Source organism: Monodon monoceros, unplaced genomic scaffold (genome assembly GCF_005190385.1).
Source record: "Monodon monoceros isolate NGI ecotype Baffin Bay Population unplaced genomic scaffold, NGI_Narwhal_1 Super_Scaffold_20, whole genome shotgun sequence".
In the NCBI taxonomy this organism is placed as follows: domain Eukaryota; kingdom Metazoa; phylum Chordata; class Mammalia; order Artiodactyla; family Monodontidae; genus Monodon; species Monodon monoceros.
The window spans coordinates 99,832,291-99,852,277 of record NW_021703777.1 but is presented as its reverse complement, the minus strand read 5'-3'; the positions used below and the strand labels follow the sequence as shown (position 1 = coordinate 99,852,277).

The 19,987-nt window shown below is 44.9% G+C and overlaps 1 protein-coding gene across 1 annotated transcript; it reads left to right on the top strand.

The window, feature by feature from the left end:
• The first annotated feature begins 59 nt into the window (after positions 1-59).
• On the top strand, positions 60-18,435 carry LYAR (Ly1 antibody reactive). Its single transcript, XM_029236102.1, has 9 exons — positions 60-203; positions 5,021-5,196; positions 6,571-6,685; positions 9,770-9,877; positions 9,994-10,077; positions 13,242-13,674; positions 14,592-14,678; positions 17,543-17,628; positions 18,121-18,435. The coding sequence occupies exons 2-9, from the start codon at positions 5,075-5,077 to the stop codon at positions 18,253-18,255; spliced, it is 1,170 nt and encodes a 389-aa protein (XP_029091935.1). The 5' UTR covers positions 60-203; positions 5,021-5,074; the 3' UTR covers positions 18,256-18,435.
• The last annotated feature ends 1,552 nt before the right edge of the window (positions 18,436-19,987 follow it).

Sequence of the window (19,987 nt, the reverse complement as noted above, 5' to 3'; positions counted from 1 at the left end):
GGCCAGCACGATCCGCCTCCGGCTTCCGGTTGCGTCACTTCCGCCAGGAGGTGTGGCCGCGGCGCGCAGGCGCGCGGGAAGGCGCAGAAGCGAATTTTGCTGGGGGAATCTCTGGAGGGAGGTGACGGCTCCGCTGGGCGGGCGGTGGCGATTCCACGTGCTCTCGCGGCCGGTTGAAACCTTTGGCGGGCGCTGGCTCAGAGGTGAGGGGCGGTGGCCCAGAGGTCCGACCTAGTAGGCTGGGGCTCAGAGAGTGGGGCGGGGGACGCGCTGTGGCCGATGCCTGCGTTTCCACCGTTAGAGAGTCTCTCCTTTGGCGTATACGCATGGAAGGAGGAAATGCATTCAGGTCCCATTCGTACTCTGGGGAAGTGGAAGGAGTTCGGGACTTGGGATGACCAATCCCTCCGGGTTTTAAAATGGAAAGGCCCCCGTGCCTTGAACCCACAGAGGGGTTTGCAGCCAGGATGGTTGGTCACCGCTGGACTGGGCTGCAAGGCATGTTGGGGACGAGGCGCTTGCCTTCTTTGAGTCTTGGGGAGCTGGGTCCCAAAGGAGGAGGCCTTAGGGCATAGTGGTTGAGAGCCCGGGACTTAGGGCCAGAATAGCTGCGTGTGAATCCAGGTTTGCCACTAACTGTACGTGTGACCTGCTGCAGGTTACTGAACCACTTGGTGCCTGGTCTGTCAAAAGGGAATAATATAGAATCTAACTCAGAGAATTCTTGTAAGGATTACATGAGCCCAAACGTGTTAACCGCCTATGATAGGGCTTGGCACATAGTAGATGCTCAATAAATGTCAGGATTTTCTGCAGCCCCTGCCTCTGAGGAGAGATTAGGGGCATGAAGTGGGGTGTGAGTGTGTGCAAGGCTGCCTTTCCTGCAGAGGGCCCATCTGGGACTTATTCAAAGAGCGGCCCCAGCCTTCCCCACCAGTGCCTAGCATAGTGCCTGACAGGTGGACTTGCACAGATAGTTATGACACCAGTGTTTAAACCCGTGCTGGTGATGTAGTGTGTGGGGAGGGTGTGAGACTGGAACTGGGAGGCAGAGAGACACGGCTCAGCTTCTCCCAGCTCAGCTGGCTCATCTGTCCAGTGGAGATGGGTGTACCTGCCTCCTAGAGTTTATGCAGAGCAAGGGAGAGGTCCTCCCTGAGTGCACATCCAGACCCTCATCACCCCACATTCAGAGGTTTAGGTGTGATGGTGGACAGTTTGTACTTGTCTGTCCTTCCCTTTCACCATACCCTTCGTTTCTTGGAATTCTCCCTCTTCCCCGCCACCCCCCAAGGGGTTCAGGGCTGGCCTAGATGACCAGATGCATTGTTTCACAGATGGGAGAATTTAAGTTCTGAGGGTTGAGTGCTCAAGGCCACGGAGCTCACTGGGGGCTGTTGACAGCTTGGCCCCTCAGGTGGGCTGTTTCGGTGTGTGATGGTGGCAATGGGGTTTAGGTCTGTGTGTGTATGCGAAGGAATGTTTTAAGAATAGTGGGGGTTTTTTTTAATAACCAATACAAAAATGTGTAGGGAGGAAGGTAAAAAATCACCCCAAATACAATCCCAGAACAAACCTGAGTTCATGTCATCAGGGAACAGGGCAGTAGCGTGGGCACCCATGGGGTGGGGAGCCATAGGAGACTAAAGAGAGTTTATGAAGATGGATGGATGGACTGAGGGTCACATTTAAAGAAGCATGTGTTTGGAGGGGACTGGGAGCCATGTCACTGATGTGCAGATTAATAGATCACAAGAAATTCTACCATTGGATAAGGATCCATCACTGACATCTGGATCTTATTTAACTTTCCACACAGTGCTCTACGATAGATAATAGACCCATTTTACAGATAAACAGAATCTGCGAAGTTTAGGTACCTCGAGGTCATTTAGTTTTCACTTGGCAGATGCGGGCTCCAGCTCAGATCCTCTGGCCCTGACTCCAGGCCCAGGTCAACAGAACTCGGCCACCGTCTTGGTAAGAGGAGACTGAGGTGCCTGGATTGCTTCACAAGTTCCCAGCCCCGTACTGATGCTGTCTGTTGCCCATCAACTCAGCGCTACTGTCCAATACCCATCATACTCTGCTGTGACAAGGGTGGTCTCCTTGCCCAGTGTGGCCTGGCTTTAGGCTAAAGACTTAGGTTTCCTTTAAATGGACGGTCATGACATATATGGCACCTGAACCCAGTAGACAGGTGTCCTAAAAGTCTTAATGCGGCATGTTTTTAGCTTTTCTAACCTCTGAGCTACAAATGTTACAAATTTACCAAAAACATCATTTGAAAGTTTAATTATTTAAATTTCTTCCACATTTATTTAGTCTTGTGAAGTTTGAATGAGTTGAGTCTTTTGTTTCAGGAAGTGCAGTGCTATCTTCAATTAGAGGGGCTGAATTTTCACAGGGTGTCTTCTTGTAAGTTTGTAGCGTTTGCACTTCTGAAATTGTCAGCCCTGCGCTCAGGCTTGCCAGGCAGGCTGTGCAGTTAGGGTGGCTTTGGGCTTGCTGTTTTGCAGCCCCTCCCTCCTCTCCCCACACAGGCACACAGGCAAGTGTTTACTGCATAAAAGAAAGGGGTAAGCTCCTTACAGACCTTATCTCCTTAGCAAGCAGGTGGCCACACTGCCCCCATTGCTCATCAACTCTAAAAACGCAGTGATGGCTCTAAAAATCCAGAGGCACTGTGAGACTGAGTTCTGGCTTACTGTGCAAGCTACCCATTCTACCTTTTAAAGAATCGCAACAGATTTCTAAATGTAAACGTATGCCACGAAAGACCAAATGAAAACGTTTGGAGGGGTATTTTTCTGACGGACACGTGACCAAATTCTAATCCTCGCCTGAACTGATGTTCACACTGTGTATGGTTAATCCCCAGAGGTAAAACATGTTTTACACAGATATTCCGAGCATCTTTTTTTGTCAACATCACTGGCTTCTTTGAGTTGATAAATTTTGTCTCCAGCGGTCCTCTTCAGGCCTTTAATTCCTGACCTTCCACTGCAGCCTGCACCTCCCAACTGGATCTCAAAACTTGCCTAAGCCTCCTCCCCTCCCCTCTCCCCCTTGATTAAGATACAGAATAGACCTCAAAAATGAAGGTTGGAAAGCTCCCGTCCATAGCTTCAGTTTGAGGGGGTATTTTTTTCATTGTTGAATCTCCTTATGAAAGTACTTCTAAATTTTCCAGCAGATAATTTGGCTCATCGCAGCTGCTTCTACCTTGTGTGTACAATGACAGCCAATTTCTTGGTGATTAATTAGTGGTTTACTCTCATTCTTAGACCAAAGTGCTGCTAGAGACTATTTATTTGACAGTGTGGTGTGGGCTTTTGTTCTGGCCTTGTTCTCCTTGTGAGGCAGGGTGGCTGCTCTGTTGCCTGCCAGTAATCTATCATCCTTCTGCTGGGTACAGAATGCTGGCTTCGGGGGAATAGGTCATAGTCCAAGTGATGCCAGCCCCCCAGGACTTGTGACTGTTTCACATGTCTTTACCATAATCAGGTGAGAAGATGGTCTTTGTTGGTGCACATCCCAGAACAGTCAGGTTTGTTTTCCTCTGGATTCTCTGCTAGGCTGTAGCTGACCACATGTAACCCTGATGGTGAGCTGAGGAAGGGGTCCTGGGGTCAGGGACCCGCGTTTTGTGTGTAGCACATCAGGCAAACTGACATCCAGCAGTGCTCTGCGGGGCAAGAGACCCCCAAGAGAGATCAGCTGGGCCTCTGTAAACCCTGGAGTTGCAGCCAGGATGTACATTTCCATTCAGGGTTGAATGGATGGGAATAGCCCTGATCCTTGCTTAGGTATGTCCTCTCCAGCAGTGACTCAGAACGTGGGAGTGGAGGAGAGACAGTGATTTCATACATGAGAATTTTCCACGACCCAGGAGTCACTCATTTGTGCTGAAGGATTCTCGAATGGAGTCTTATCCGGAAACAAATTGTATCAGTTTACTTGATCCTTACCTTCACCATGAGGAAGAAAGTGCTGGGTTAAACAATTGTTCTCAATATTTTTGCTGTGAAACTTATTTATAATGTAAAATGACAACACTCTTAGAATCTAGTGATAAAAAATTATATAACCCTGGAAAGTTACTATGACTTCTGTCACACTTTTAGGTGAATTCATGTTTTGTTGAGCACAATAGCATCTTCGTGAACTTTTTAAATGGTAGTTATGTGTAGGTGTGGACCCACTTAATCATGGGGCAGTGCTCGGGACACTTGGGTTTGGGAACACCCTCCAGTAATGCAGCACCCAGCATTGGGACACCTGAATATGGTCCCATTTCTTTCTTATTGATCTGACAGGGAGCCACACCTACTCCTGTCCATTAAAACCGAGAGGCACATCCTCATTTTTAACATCTGGTGGGTACATAGTTATGCCTATAGGAGTGCTTTTTGTGCTTATAGAAATTATTTTTAGGCCTCTTCTCCACTTTCTAAACCTTCCTCAGTTCCACTTTTGCTGTGTTCTTATTGTATTTGGGGACTTGAAATAATTTGCAGCGCATACCTAGAGGCATTAGAGAGAAAGAGAACGCATGTATGCACTTTAAGTTATTGGGAAAGGTAGGATATTTCATTTAACGCCCCCAAAACTCTTCATCTCTAGAGACAGCCTGTGAAGCTTAAATCCTGGTTCCGCTACTGTGTGACCTTGGGCAAATTGCTTAATCTCTCTGAGTCCCAATACCTCGTGTAAATTGTGAACAGTAATAGTCCTTACCTCATAGGGTTGCTGTGAGGATTAAATAAGTTCATTAGCTTAAAGCTGTTAGGATAGAGCCCAGCACATGATAAGCACTCAACAAAAGTTAGCCATATTATTATTGTTGATGATAATTTTACTTATGTGGTGGTAGAGGTTTATGCAGATTGCTGATCAACTTTGATTCAGTTGTGTTGTTGTTTTCATGTGAAAAGCTAGCTGTCTGAATTGTATATTTGGAAAAGAAGTTTCAGACTACAATGATAATTATCTTTTTTCCTTTTTGATTTTTTTTTAGGATAAGACTTAAAACCTGTCTTGGATAAAAAAATATTTAATCATTTAGCTAAAAATGGTATTTTTTACATGCAATGCATGTGGTGAATCAGTGAAGAAAATACAAGTAGAAAAGCATGTGGCTCTTTGCAGAAACTGTGAATGTCTTTCCTGCATTGACTGTGGTAAAGACTTCTGGTAAGTTCCACAGAATTCAGGTAGATCCATAGTAAAGGTCCAGACCAATTATGGAGCCCCTGGTCCCACAAAGCAGTAAAAAAAAAAGAATAAGCAAGAGGCAAATTTGAGAAAAGAAATTAAGAAAAAAAATTAAAAGTGCCTTACAAGACCATCTGCCTTTTAAGGATGATTTAAAGGGAAGACTCAGGGAAAGGGAATTATGGGTTCGGTCATAATCTGATCAGTCTGTGACACTTGCTGTTGTGTCCTTGGCACTGTTACCAGACCCAGGGAGGTGACCATGTGGAGTAGGGTTTCAGGGGTGTGGTGTGCTGATCACAGTGAAGAAATGGATTTATAGACCAGAAAATGAATTTATTAATTCACAGTGGAGGAGCTATCTGGGAGAAGAGGCTCGGCCCTCCCTAGAAAATCGGTGGTGATGGTGGCAGTGAAGCTCCTGGCCCCCCGTGTGTCAGGTGCTTCCACTGAGAGGGTCTCTGGAAAGGGGAGGACTGAGGGGAGGGTGCAGGATGGATCTTGCTCGTCCCTGTTTCTTCGGGAGGGTCATTTGTAGTTGGCCAACCTCAGTCTCATACTGATTCCCTTCAGCTTCAGAGGGTTCAGGTAAAAAGGTCATTTTTGGTGCATCCGTCCTAATGGCCTCTATGGCATTTGGGGAATATTTGCTGACAGTCCCTTTTAATTTCTTTCTAAAGCAGTGATATTTAAAAAAAGGAAAAAAAAAAAGTTTGGAAACTGCTAAAGTCTTCATTCATACCTAATCCTAGGAGGAGGGATATATAGAACAGGTGAAAATTGGGTGGTTTCTCCTTAGGGGACTTTGCCCTCAACCTTGCTCCCACGTTTCCCTGAGGACCGCATAGAGCTTTAGAAAGATCGTTTGAGACAGAATCAAGTTTCCTTTTTTTCCAAGACTCCTAGATCTTTTTTGTGACCTGATACCACCATTTTACACCACCTTTTAACTTAGTCTACAACTGATAATTGATTGCCTACTATATTACCAGGAAGTCCTACAGGTTTTGTAATTTAAGATAAAGCCACCCTGTTGTAGAGAATTCTTTCCTTTTTTATTTAGTATATATTCACATATGACTAAAAAAAAATGCTGCCTATCAATTTGATTTTAAGACATTTGTATATAAAACTGGGTGGAAAGTTTGGTGGTGGGTTTTGAACAGTTGGGAAGAAGGAAAATGTGATGTGACCAGGAGGTTACCAGTATAGTAAGTGAAAGAGGTGGGATGGCTGTGCAGAGCACAGATGTGAATGTAAGTGTGGACGGCAGAAGGCTGGGGCAGCGTGGTAGCTTTAGACAGAGACTCCAATTTGAGAATCAATCTAACGGTGGAACTTTCTCACTTTAAGGGGTGACGACTATAAAAACCATGTGAAATGCATAAGCGAAGATCAGAAGTATGGTGGCAAAGGGTATGAAGGTAAAACCCACAAAGGTGATGTTAAACAGCAGGCATGGATTCAGGTAAGGTCTTTCTTTTATTATTATTATTATTATTATTTTACTTGGACTGTATCTCTTTATTTTTAAAGACTTCAACTGTTTTTTTTTTTTAAATTTGTTTTTATTTTTATTTATTTTTGGCTGCATTGGGTCTTTGTTGCTGCATGCGGGCTTCTTCTAGTTGCGGAGAGCGGGGGCTACTCTTCATTGCGGTGTGCAGGCTTCTCATTGCGGTGGCTTCTCTTGTTGCGGAGCATGGGCTCTAGGTGCGCGGGCTCAGTAGTTGTGGCGCATGGGCTTAGTTGCTCCGCGGCATGTGGGATCTTCCCGGACCAGGGCTCGAACCCGTGTCCTCTGCATTGGCAGGCGGATTCTTAACCACTGCGCCACCAGGGAAGCCCTGTAAGATCTAAGTCATCAAAAAGCTTCATCTGACATCTTCTACTTTCTTGGGACACCTAAGAAACCAAGAATAAATGTTATCATCCGTGCAGGCAAGACCCAGAAACATCACGTCTTAGGATAGAGCTCTTTATTTCTCTTTCAGTGCAACTGCAGTGTATTTTGTCTTTAATCTACACGTTTTGCAGATTTCTTGCAAAAATATTTCCAAATTCTCACTGACTTTCCCTTGGCTACGAAACCGAACGGAAGCTTTCTAATCTGTATCTGCATCTAGTGATGATGCAACGTTTATAACTCAAACTGTGTTAAGCTGTGGCGTCTGTCATCAGAGTCGGGCAAAACAGAGACATCTTCATAAATGGGAGGAATTTTCTACTTCTAAAATAAAATGAAAGCATACATTATAAAAGTGGCAAAAGCAACGAAATCCCTAGTTTACTGAGGTATAACTTCCAGTATGTTATTCACCATTTACAGAAGAGTAGCAGGAGGAAAGATTCAGAAAGGAAGGTAGGAGAATGAAAAGACAAATGTCCTCTGTGTGGAAACTCTGTATTTTCCTGGAAATCAAATAAATAGTTACTCTCTTTGATGACAGAGTTTAAATTTGGATTTTCTGATATTGACCCGCTTACTGAGTTAGAAAACTCCTGGGAGGGAAAATCGGTTCACGAAGGACTAACAAAGTCTGCCAGTGCAGACTGAGAAGCTAGTGAGACCCCTTGTCTTAACTGAGATATTTGGGCTGGCGGCCATCAGCCATACTTTGGGGCCCTATGTCTGCTCTCCCTGAGTACCGGATGACATTCCTAGGCCCCTGAGCTGGAGGTACCTGGTGTGTGAGTTCTGTGACTGTTGACATCACATCTTGAATGAAATCCTCTAGCGCAGAGGTCAGCAAAGTACAGCCCACAGGTCAGATCCGGCCCACCGCTTCTTTGTGAAGTTTTATTGGCACCCAGCCATACCCATTTGTTTACACCTTGTCTGTGGTTGCTTTAGTGCTCCAAGGACTGCACTGAGTAGTTAGGACAGACACTGAATGGTCTGCAAAGCCTCAAATCTTTTCAGAAAAGGTTTGCCCACCCTTGTTCTAAACTGTCAGGCTTCAGCAGCCGTGCCACTGTATTAGAGATCCAAGGACTTTGTTCCGGATTCTGTCCTGGTGCACCGGCCCATCTGAGTCCTCTGTAGCTCCCTAGCTGGCATCGTCAGCAGACACCTGAGACCGAATGTGGTCTGCTGGGAGAGTGCACGGGTCCTGCTGCGACCTGTCCAACAGACATGGATTTGGGTATTTATTCTTTTCCTTAAATTCTTAAATTCTCCATTTTTAAAGATTGAATTTTGGAATCCCATCAGTGTTAATGTTCACCGAGCATCCTTCCCGATGTCTCTGTGCTTACACACGGAGAGTGGATAGTGGGTCAGGGGGAAATACCCTATTTGGCATGGATCTCAGTGTCTTCCTCCAAACTCGGTCGCTGGTACGCTTCTCCTCTGGTTCAGCACGTGGCTCTGGCCAGTGCTGAGCTAGCCTGACTTCTTCCTTGTTCATGCTTTCTTGATTTGTTTTTCTGCCTGGGTGCCTTATCCTCTTTGTATCCTGTATCAGTTTTTTTCTGGTCTCTTTATATATAGCTGCAGTTCTTCCCTAATGCAGGGACCCTTTCCTGCACTATATTTGTTTAGCTGCATTATTTGTCTTTATTTGTTGGCTCATAAGTGACCACGTTTCTTATGGATTGCCATCTCCCTAACTTTAATAATTACCTTTTTCCTCTGCCTTCACTGTGATTGCCATAAGCCCTTTCTCTAGATCACTTATTTATTTTTCATCTCTTGTTCTTGCTATGTCATGTTTGTTTGTTCGATTTTAATATTGTTGTCTTGATCTTAAATTTATTCCCTAGTGCCTAGAATATCCACTTTTGTCTTATTCTTTTGATCACTTTTGGTTTGTTTATATGTTTTTCTTTCAGTTTTTAAAAATTGTGATAGATTATACATGACATATAGTTTACCATTTTAAAGTATATACAACTAAGTACACTCACAGTGCTGTACAACCATCACCACCATCTATCTCCAGAACTTTTCCATTTTTTGGTAGGGATTACATTTGAATCTGTAGCTCTCTTTGGGTAGTACTGACATCTTAATAATATTGTCTTCAGTTCATGGACATAGGATATCTTTCCATTTATTTGTATCTTTAATTTCTCTCAGCAGTGTTTTGTAGTTTTCGGTATATGTCTTTCACCCCCTTGGTTGGTTTAGTTTGTTCCTAAGCATTCTATTCGTTTTGATGGTATTATAAATGGAATTGTTTTCTTAATTTCTTTTTCGATTTGTTTACTGTTAGTGTGTATAAATGTAACTTGATTTCTGAGTGTTGATTTTGTATCCTGTGACTGCTGAACTTGTTAATTGGCCCTGAAGATTCTTTTTGTGGAATCTTTTGGGTTTGCACCGTATAAGACTGTGTTATCTGTGAACAGATTATTTTACTTCTTCCTTTCCAGTGTGGATGCTTTTTATTTCTTGCCTAATTGCTCTGGACTTTCAGTACTATGTTGAATTTGTAAACATAGACACTAATACAAAATCTGTACATGACGTGTGAACCCGCTAGTTTGACTTCCGTGAAACTCATCTGTCAATTATTTATTGTTTTTGTTTTATCTTCGTTTTTTGTAGAAAATTAATGAATTAATAAAAAGACCCAATGTCAGCCCCAAAGTGAGGGAACTTTTAGGGCAAATTAGTGGTTTTGACAACGTTCCCAGGAAAAGGGCGAAATTTCAGGTATGTATTTGATATGACTTCCTTGAATGGAAGGGATATGGGCCTATTGGTGACAGCTTATGTATACCTGTCAGAATATGGGATAAGTGGGGTTTTTTCTTTATTTTTTCATACAGAATTGGATGAAGAACAGTTTAAAAGTTCATAATGAATCCATCCTGGAGCAGGTGTGGAATATCTTCTCTGAAGCTTCCAGCAATGTAAGTCAGATCTCACTCTAGACTTGCAGTGTGGCAAAAATGATTGGTAATAATGAAATGGGAATGTCTTATTTTTGGAGGTCAAAACAGCCTTCTTTTTCAGAGAGCCTCTCTGTGCCTTCATTAATGGGAAGGAATAAACAGTGCACTGCAGAGAAGATTTCCTTATTGTGCAGAGAAAGGTATTTAATCCCAATGTTTGTTAATGGTACCAGCTAACATGAATTGATCCGCTTAGAAATCAGGCAGCGGGAAGTGTTAGAAAGAACAGGACCTTCGGGTTTCTGACAGACCTGGTTTGAATCCCTGCTGTGCTGTTTGCCAAGCATTTGATCTTGAGCATGTTACTTAACCTCTCTGAGCCTAAGTTTCCTTATCTCAAATAAAAGTGGGTATTTATACTCAGTACTTACTGGGTACCTGATATGTGTCAGGCCCCAAACAAAAAATAGAAAATATCTCAGGTGTGATAGTGCCACCAAGAAAAATAAACAGGGTGAGGACAGAGAGGGTGACTAGGTGTTCTTTTAGGTGTGGGGTGAGGGGTCACGGAAGGCAAATGAGGGTATACAGGCATCCCAGCTCATGCCCAGCAGGTAGGGGGCACTTGGTAAGTGCTGGTCTCCTTCCTTCTGCTGGACGGAGAAGTCATTGGAGTAAATGAGTCAACCACCTTCAGTCAAAATGGTTTGATCAGAGAGGCCCCAGACGTGGAATACACATGCAGAGAGTCGTACTTTGATATCTTGTAGGCACATTCTTGGTTACATTGTTAAACATTTTTCTCATTAATTCAGTTGCACTTAGCTCCTACTTGGAGCATAAGTCCCATCTGGAGACATACTGTTAGTGTTTCAAAAAAAAACAGTGGGGTCTGACTGGTCTTTTATTCTAGTCACCTTGTCAGCAATTGATTTGCATTTTTATGTAGAGAGAATAGTTTTGGCCACAAATTGGGAGAAAAATGAAACTTTCTCTTGGCAGTATATCCAGCGTTTGTCTCTAAACGTACAAACTAGGCCTTTGAAACCTTACAACCAATCATTTAATTGGCAGTTATGTGACACCTGCTTTTTAAAGGTTATTTACATTTTAACTAAGAATCAAAAGTTTAAAATTACTTAGTTTAACTCCAGAGTTAAAAAAAAAAGGGTTTTCCACTTTCCTTTTTAAAGCTGTGAACATACTAAGAATTAAATAAAATAACCAGTAAGCAGCTCGTGGTAAACTCTGAGCTCTGTAAAACGAGGCTTGTTATTGCATTGCCTTTGTGCAGTAAATGTCCCAGCACGTGCCTAGAGATTGTGGTGCAAACAGTTCAGAGGCCCCTGAGGTGTTGGGCTGGAGACTTTATATTCTCCTCAGCTGCAACACCCTCTGTACCCTGGTGTGCATCGCACCTGGTCACTGTGGACGCAGCCATCCTCAGGCCCAAGGCCTGCCCTCCAGAGCTGTATTCTAGTGGGGGAGACAGACAGACAGCTGCGTATAAGGGTTGATGCTATGGTGTCAGGTGGTGATACGGGCCAGGAAGCAATGGGAGGCAGGAGACGGGGCAGAGAGTAAAGGAGGGTGCTCTGTCAGGAGAGAGTCGGTGAAGTCGTCCCTGAGGGGACCACGTTGGAGGAGAGCCTGGAATGAAATAGGAAGTAGATGGGGAGTGAATTTGTTTACTCATTTATTGAGTAGCTGCTGGGCGGGTGAATGTGTGTCTCCCTCCCTCCTTCCTTTCCTCGCTCTCTCCCCTCCCTCTCTCCGCCTTCTTCCAGCAGCTGGGGGATTGGTTTGGAAGTGGAGGCGAGGCAGCAGCTAGAGACTTAACTGAACGGGTTGGTCTCAGGGCTGCGGCGCTCAGACCCTGTTGTGATCATGCTCACTACACACTGTACCCTAGGAAGGAGCTTGTAGGACAGGGTGTCCCTCTTCCTCCTGAGATCCTTTCTGAACTCATCCCCTGCCTCTCCCGCATGTACATGGACGACTTGACTTCTCTGAACTGCTGCTGAGAAAACTCCAACTATTTAATCTTTAGTATTAATATCCTAAATGCTACTCTTTGAGCCGGGGGCTGGGCATTAAGGGTTGCCTGAGGCGGGAGCTCAGTAGAGTTCTTGTTTGTCAGTGAAAGCCAGTCCTTCATTTGGTCCAGGTTGGGGGCAGCATTCCCCCCTTGTGGCCTCGCTTCTCAAAGGAGGAGGACTGCGGTGACTTGTGCCAGTCACCTGGCCGTTAACTAACAGAGATGGAACGTGGGCCCTGGCCTCGGACTGTCCACCACACCTGCAGCAGCCCAGGAGCCGCCAGCCCCTGTCCCTCCAGATGCATCAGGGCTCCCCGAGCAGTTCAGTGAATTGCTCCACATCCTCTCTTGAGAAAGGGCAGGCCTAGAGACTGCAGCATATTTATAGTCAGACGACAGCAGGCAATGGGGCTGGCTTTGCTGAAGTCATTTTTTAAAACAATCTGTGTGCTGGTTTGAATAAGGTGGTGCAGTAAATGGGAAGGTTATCTTATTCCAGCTCACATTTCCATGGTTCCTTACTCTCCACTTTATACCTGTCCAGGTGTCCCTGACTGTCCGCTAAGGGTAACCATCAACCTAAACACTGATGATGATAACGGCACCTCTGTCGAGTACTCAGTAGTTTACAAAACTCTTCCCGTACATCTGGCTGCTTTATTGAGCATCGCTTTTCTCATTTTATTCGTACATGAACTGTATCAGGTAGATATCACTAACTATCTTTTCACAGATGAGGAAATAGGTTTGGAGCAGGTAAATAACTTGCCCTGAGTTACCTGGCTAGTAATGAACAGAGCTGCAGGTGCATACATCTGGTGGTTTCTGCCACACCTACATGCTCATCTTCTACCTAAAAGGCAAAGAGCGAGCCAGAATTAAAGGTCTGGCTTTTACGTGGCATACGGATTCTTCACTTTTCCAGTGGAATGAAAATGTTAAGTGCAGAGAGGAATGTGGGCTGTGGGTAGTTTTTTCCGTTTTTGTATACTTACTGCCACGTGTTAACTATTTTGATGGGGGTCACAGTCGTAAAGTGGTAAGTAATAAAAATTTCCTTAGAAGAATTCATTCAGTAGATACATGAGATGATATGTGTCTGGAATGAGTATTTATGTGTTTCTTGGTTTCGCTTAACAATAAGGAACCAGTCAGTAAGGGGCAAGATCAGCAGCCGCTGGAGCAAGCGGCCAAACCACGTGCAGAGAACAACGCCAAGGTCGCGTCCTCCAAAGCAAATGACAGCATGGAAGAGCCAGCAGAGACGAAGAAGAATAAGAGAGAAAGGAAGGAAGGACGGCAGAAGAAGAGAAAAAAGGAAAAGAAAGAACTAAAATTAGAAAACCACCAAGAGAATTCAAAGAGTCAGAAGCCTAAGAAGCGCAAAGCAGGACAGGAGGCCGAGCAGGAGGCTGCAGGGGAGGCCGTCTTCGAGGCCGCCGGCTCTGCAGGGAATAAGAGCCAGAGGAAGAGGAGCAAGGCTGAGTGCACCCAGGACGGGGCGGTGGATGGAGGCGCGGAGCGGGAAGGGGAGACAAAAACCAGTCTAGGGAAAAGAAAGCAGAAGCATTCGGAAGGTTTGTGGCTAGCTTATGCTCCAGGGTTTGTTTTTTGTTTTGTTTTGTTTATAAATTTATTTATTTATTTTTGTTTATCTTTGGCTGCGTTGAGTCTTCGTTGCTGCGTGCCGGCTTTCTCTAGTTGCGGTGAGCGGGGGCTCCTCTTCATTGTGGTGCACGAGCTTCTCATTGCGGTGGCTTCTCTTGTTGCGGAGCACGGGCTCTAGGTGCTCGGGCTTCAGCAGTTGTGGCTTACAGGCTCTAGAGCGCAGGCTCAGTAGTTGTGGCACGCGGGCTTAGTTGCTCCACGGCATGTGGGATCTTCCCGGCCCAGGGCTCGAACCCGTGTCCCCTGCTTTGGCAGGCGGATTCTTAATCACTGTGCCACCAGGGAAGCCCCCCAGGGTTTGTTAAATACTTTTTTTTTTTTTTTTTGCGGTACGCGGGCCTTTCACTGTTGTGGCCTCTCCCGTTGCGGAGCACAGGCTCCGGACGCGCAGGCTCAGCAGCCATGGCTCACGGGCCCAGCCGCTCTGCGGCATGTGGCATCTTCCCGGACCGGGGCACGAACCCGTGTCCCCTGCATCGGCAGGCGGACTCTCTACCACTGCGCCACCAGAGAAGCCCCTGTTAAATACTTTTTAAGCTGTGAGTTTGGGATGTCTAAAATCTGTTAGACCTTGCATTTTGTACCATGTAAGGCAAAGAGCATAACGTTTGGGATCAGGCCGTCCTGGACTTAGTCTGGGCAGGTGCCATCACCTCGCAACTGCCCATTTTGTCATCTGCCTTGGAGGAGAAACCCCACGGGGCTGGGGTGCTTGGGGAATGAGCAGGGTGATGGATGTGAGGGGCCTGGCCATGTAGGCCTCTCATTAAATGGTAGCTGCTAGTATAAATGTGAAATAATTTTTTAAATCTTTCTAATTACTTAGTTGAAGCAGATTCTAAGAAGAAAAAGATTAAGCTCCCGGGACATTCTGAGGACGGAGAACCGGAAAACCATGAGGCTCCTGCAAAAGGTATGGCTGCCATCATTTGGAAGCTCTGCCCTCTTTAGGCTGGGGGAGGAGGAGGAGAGCTGGGCCCATCCGATGGTCATGCCCTCCGGAGGCACGTGGAAGAACTTGAAGCAAAATCCGTTCTCTAGGGTGTGACTGCTAAGTAATGAGCGAGAGCTGTGTGAGTTGGTCGTACAGGGTCTGTCCAGCTTTGAGGATGGAGTGCAAAGCTGTCTGGATTGGAAGCATGTGTTATCTTTGGAGCTTAAAATAAACCCTGGTTCTGAGGCCCTGTTCGCTCTCCCTGCTTCCTTGTCCGTGCCTCTCATCCTCTCCTAGAAGTACCCTGAGGTCCAGCCGGGCTTGGCTCTTCCTCCTCCCATCTCTGGGTCTGTCCCTGCTGTCCCCGCGCTCGGAGCCCCACAGCCACCCCGTCCCTCAGCCAGAGTGCACACTTGTCAGCTCCAAGGTTCCTCTTAAACGCTGCCCCCTCCGCAGAGCTGTTCCCACTGCTCCGGCCTAGAGCACTCGCTAGGGTCCTACCAGTCAAGAACAGCCCTGAGGACTCGATGGCAATCAAGACTTTATTCACAGAACTTCAGTAACTGCCCAAGTTGGGTTAGATTTCTTAGCTTGTAACTTTGATTATGTGAAGCTTCTCTTTTATTTTTTTTAAGTTAAATTTTCAGTTTTGAGATAATTGTAGATTCACATGCAGTTGTAAGAAATAATACAGACTTACGGGTCCCTCTGTAGCCTTTACCCCATTTCCTCCGAGGCTGATACCTCACACAACTGTAGGACAGAACACCACTGGGCCGTTGACCTCGTACAGTCAAGAGCCAAACATTCCCGTCCCCACGAGGACCCTCCTGCTGCCCTCTTATAGCCACGCCCACTTTCCTCTCGCCCCACCCCCTCCTTTACCCCAGAGGTCAACACTGTCCGTTTATCTCCATTTACCTCTCCGTTTACCTCTCCATTTCTATAATTTTATAATTTCAGAATGTGACATAAATGGCATCATTTAGTATGTAACCTTTTGAGATTGGCTCTTTTCACTCAGCATTGTTCTCAGGAGATTCATCCAGGTTGCTGCACATCTCAATAATCCATTCCTCTTCATTGTGAGCAGTGGCCTGGTGTGAATGTACCACAATTTGGTTATCCATTCATCTGTTGACAGACATCTGAGTTATTTCCAGTTCAGGGTTATTATGAATAAAGTGCATGTACAGGCTTTCCTGTGGACATGGGTCATGTTTTCTGGAATAAATGTTCAGGAGTGCAATGGCTGTCTAGTACGGTACGGTAGTTGCATGTTTAGTTTTTTAAGAAACTGCCCACTTTCTCGAGAGTGGCTGTACCGTTTAATATTCCCTCCAGCAATGTGTGAGGGGTCCAGTTTCCCCACACCCTGGCCAGCATTTGGTGTTACTGTTTTTTATTTTAGCCATTTCAATGGGTATGTAGTAATAGCTCACAGTGGTTTTAATTTGTATATCCCTAATGACGTTGAGTATCTTTTCGTGTACTTATTTCCCATTTGTCTATCTCTTCATTAAATTGTCTGTTCTTGTTCTTTGCCCATTTTCAAATTGGATTGTTAGATTTTTTTTTTTTTAACTGTTGAGATTTGAGAGTTCTTTATATATTCTAAATACTAGTCCTTTGTGAGATATGTGGTTTGCAAGTTTTTGTTCAGTCTGTAGCTTGTCCTTTTATCCTCTTAACAGTATCTTTTTGTAGAGCAGAAGTTTTTGATTTTGATGAAGCCTCATTTGTCAGTTTTTCCTTTAAGAGATGATACTTTTGATGTCATCTAAGAACTCTCTTTGCCAGCCCTAAGTCTCAAAGACTTTTTTTCTGTTTTTTTCCGAAATGTCTTACAGTTTTAGATTTTTACACCCAAGTCCATGATCCATTGAGTTAATTTTTATGAGGTATGAGACTTGGTTCAAGGTTCATTTCTTTGCTCATCAACGTCCAGTTGGTCCACACCATTTGTTGAAAAGGCTGTCTTTTCCCTCAGTGAATTGCTTTTGCACCTTTGTCAAATATCCGTTGGGCATATTTGTGTAGTTCTGTTCTGGGTTCTGTCTCATTGGTTTGTGTATCCGTCCCTCCACCACACATTCTTGACTAGAGTAGTTATAGCCAAAGTTTTGATATTGGGTAGGCTTATTCCTCTCGCTTTATTCTTTTCCAGAATTAGAAGATTTAGAATAATCTTGCCTATGTCTGCAAAGAATCTTGCTGTGATTTATATAGGAATTGCATTATACCTGTATATCGATCTGGGGAGAATTGATCACTTTACTGTGTTGAGTCTTCTACGCCATGAACATAGCATGTCTTTCCGTGTATTTAAATCTTTGATTTCTTTCATTAGCATTATATATCTTCAGCCTACGTGTCTTCATCTTCCCAGAAGCAGAGGTTCCCGAGATGAGTCCTAACCTGCTGACAGTAATTATTTGTGGCTGTCCTCTGTCCTCTCTGGTTCAAGGTTCAGCTCCTTTTGCTCATCTTTGCCTTGCTTACTGTGCTTAGAAAGCCCCTTGATCTTAGTGGATCCTTAGTAAATCTTAAGTTCATTAGATACAAGCCCTAACTTTTTTATAGGAATTTATAGGATGGTGGTACTTAATGGTACTTAGTTAACCTGCTCACTCTAAGAATGAGTTCTGTGGATTGTAGTCAGCGCTTCTCGGCCACTGTGATTGGATGGGTCAGTTATCTGCCCCACGGTACTGTGGCATCCTGTCCGTTCTGGGCTTCTTCATTCCTGGGTAGCAGCAACTAGATGGTGCAAAAATGGTTTCTTAACCCTTTTGGTAGTACAACAAAATACAGTGTTTTACATATAATTCTCTATATCGTAGGTAAATTCAACTGGAAGGGAACTATTAAAGCAGTTCTGAAACAGGCCCCAGACAACGAAATAACAATCAAAAAGCTAAGGAAAAAGGTATGAAGTATGAACCAGGTATATATAAGCTGGGGAGAATCAGTTATTTTAAAATGTACAGTTTTGTTCTGTTTTTCTAAATCTGAAATACTGTAGTGTGTATGTGTGTGTCTCAGTGACTTTCAAGTTGCTCCTTTTAGCCCCTCAGGGCTTGTGGGGAAGGGATGGAGCCAGACCCCATCCACGCTTCCTCAGCCAGAGCAGAGCCTACATTAAATATGAAAATTACTGCTCTAGATACGTTGCTGTCTTTTGATTATTGCAGAACAATGGTTTTTTCTCATTGTAACTTTTTATCAGTGTCTGAAACATGCAGCCAAGTGCTCACACGTGTACAGCTACATGAATTGTCACGAGCAGGACACCCTGTGTAACCAGTACCTGGGTTCTTTCATTTGTCACTGTCGGCCTTATTGTGGGTCAGAGAAAGAACATTGTAGGTCAATTTTCAGGACAAATACACCCATTTGACAGTTGTTTTCCTTTGTGAAGGTTTTAGCTCAGTATTATGCAGTGACAAATGAACATCACAAATCTGAAGAGGAACTCCTGGTCATCTTTAACAAGAAAATCAGCAAGAACCCCACCTTGAAGTTATTAAAGGACAAGGTCAAGCTTTTAAAATGAACATTTTTATATTTAAAAATCGAATCCATTCCGTTGATCTTCTCTTTTCACAACTGTTTGTAAAACATGTAATGATTATAACAACTCAAATTTTGCTTTCCAAAGCTGTATTTTTAAGTTAAGAAAAAAATATATTTTTGGTAGAACTTATATGAGAAAATAAAATATATTCTTGTCCCAAGTTCTAAATTTATGGTAGTGAAAATATTTTTAAATGTGACAGGTCAAAAAATAACTTGGGGGCTTTCCTGGTGGCGCAGTGGTTGAGTGTCCGCCTGCCGATGCAGGGGACGCGGGTTCGTGCCCCGGTCCGGGAGGATCCCACATGCCGCGGGGCGGCTGGGCCCGTGAGCCATGGCCGCTGGGCCTGCGCGTCCGGAGCCTGTGCTCCGCAGCGGGAGAGGCCACAACGGTGAGAGGCCCACGTACCACAAAAAAACAAAACAAAACAAAAATAAATAACTTGGTCAGACTAGAAAGCAGTTGTTTTAACTACATCACTTCTACACATTTTCAATTAGAGGGTTTTGTGGGTTAGTTTTTTGCATGGTTTAATGTACATGTGAATTGTAGTATTTCATCCAGGAACAGTCGAAACAGTCTTTTGTGTGTCATAATCCTTGCACAGCCAGAAGTTCTGCTCTTTAGAGGGGGTTTCTCTGTAACAGTTTGGCCCATCCACTCTGGCCCAGTCCATCTTCGGCCACAGATGGCAGATTTGTCGGTGACTAGATTTTGGGGTGTGGCCTGTGACTAGGTATAGGGAACCAGCTCGTTGGAAACTGAATCCATTATTCGGTGCTCCAGTTGGATTGACATGCTTTCAGAACTGGTCCTCTAAATCCTAGTTTATTGTGCAGGAGGAGAGCCAGGCCACTCTTTGATATTTGAGTAGGTTTTGCCCACAAGTCCCTTCACAGCTGGTGTGTGTGGTAAGAATCACCCCTTTAACCAGTGTTAACTATCATCGTTAATACCTCTTACTACAGGTGAAAGCAAGAATGGGGCATGGAACAAGTGTTAAAAGGATTGGGGGGGGCATTAATAGGAGCGGGGGGCAACAGGGCAGACGGAGATGCGCTGTGAGCCTCTGAGTCCCAGATGAGCCAGCTTTCCTCCTGCACTTACACTGTGTTCTGTTCTGATTTGGGGATGTGCTGCTGTGTCATGGCGGGATTCAGTGGCACTGTGTCAGGAGCAATGAGGACCTGGGCTTTAGAATCAGGCCTGGAGTCAGGCCCTGGCTTGGTCCCTTCATAGTTAACTGCTCTGAACCTCACTCTTTTCATCTGGACAGTGGAACAGTAAAGGTCCCTCTTGGGTTGTGAGTGAAGGGACTAATTTGTGTAAAGCTCACAACACCATACCTAAGCCCAGAGACACCCATTCAGTGGTTGCCATCACTACTGTTAGCAGGAACAGTTTCTGAGCCACGAAAGGCTTTAGATGTTTTGGAAGCAAAGGGGGGAAAAAGTGGGAAAGTGAAGCTTGACCCAGAACACATAGAGGGACAAAGCAAAGCCCTGAGTCCAGTCCAGGACGTCCCTTGTCCCAGCACTCCAGGGAGCAGAAGCAAGCACCGTCGTCCTCCGGGGATGGGGGTGGGGCTACAGCACTACTCCCTGGGGGTACTACAAGCACCACAGTATTTCAGGATTTGTGTTGATTTTTATTTTTCCGTCAGTTTTACTGTCATGCGTTTAAGGCTGTTCCAGAATGCTAGCAGAACATT

Coding starts and splice junctions, on each gene's coding strand:
- LYAR (XM_029236102.1), top strand. CDS start 5,075: ATGGTATTTTTTACATGCAATGCATGTGGTGAATCAGTGAAGAAAATA. Junction 5,197..6,570: donor GACTGTGGTAAAGACTTCTG/GTAAGTTCCACA, acceptor TCTCACTTTAAG/GGGTGACGACTATAAAAACC. Junction 13,675..14,591: donor AAAGCAGAAGCATTCGGAAG/GTTTGTGGCTAG, acceptor CTAATTACTTAG/TTGAAGCAGATTCTAAGAAG.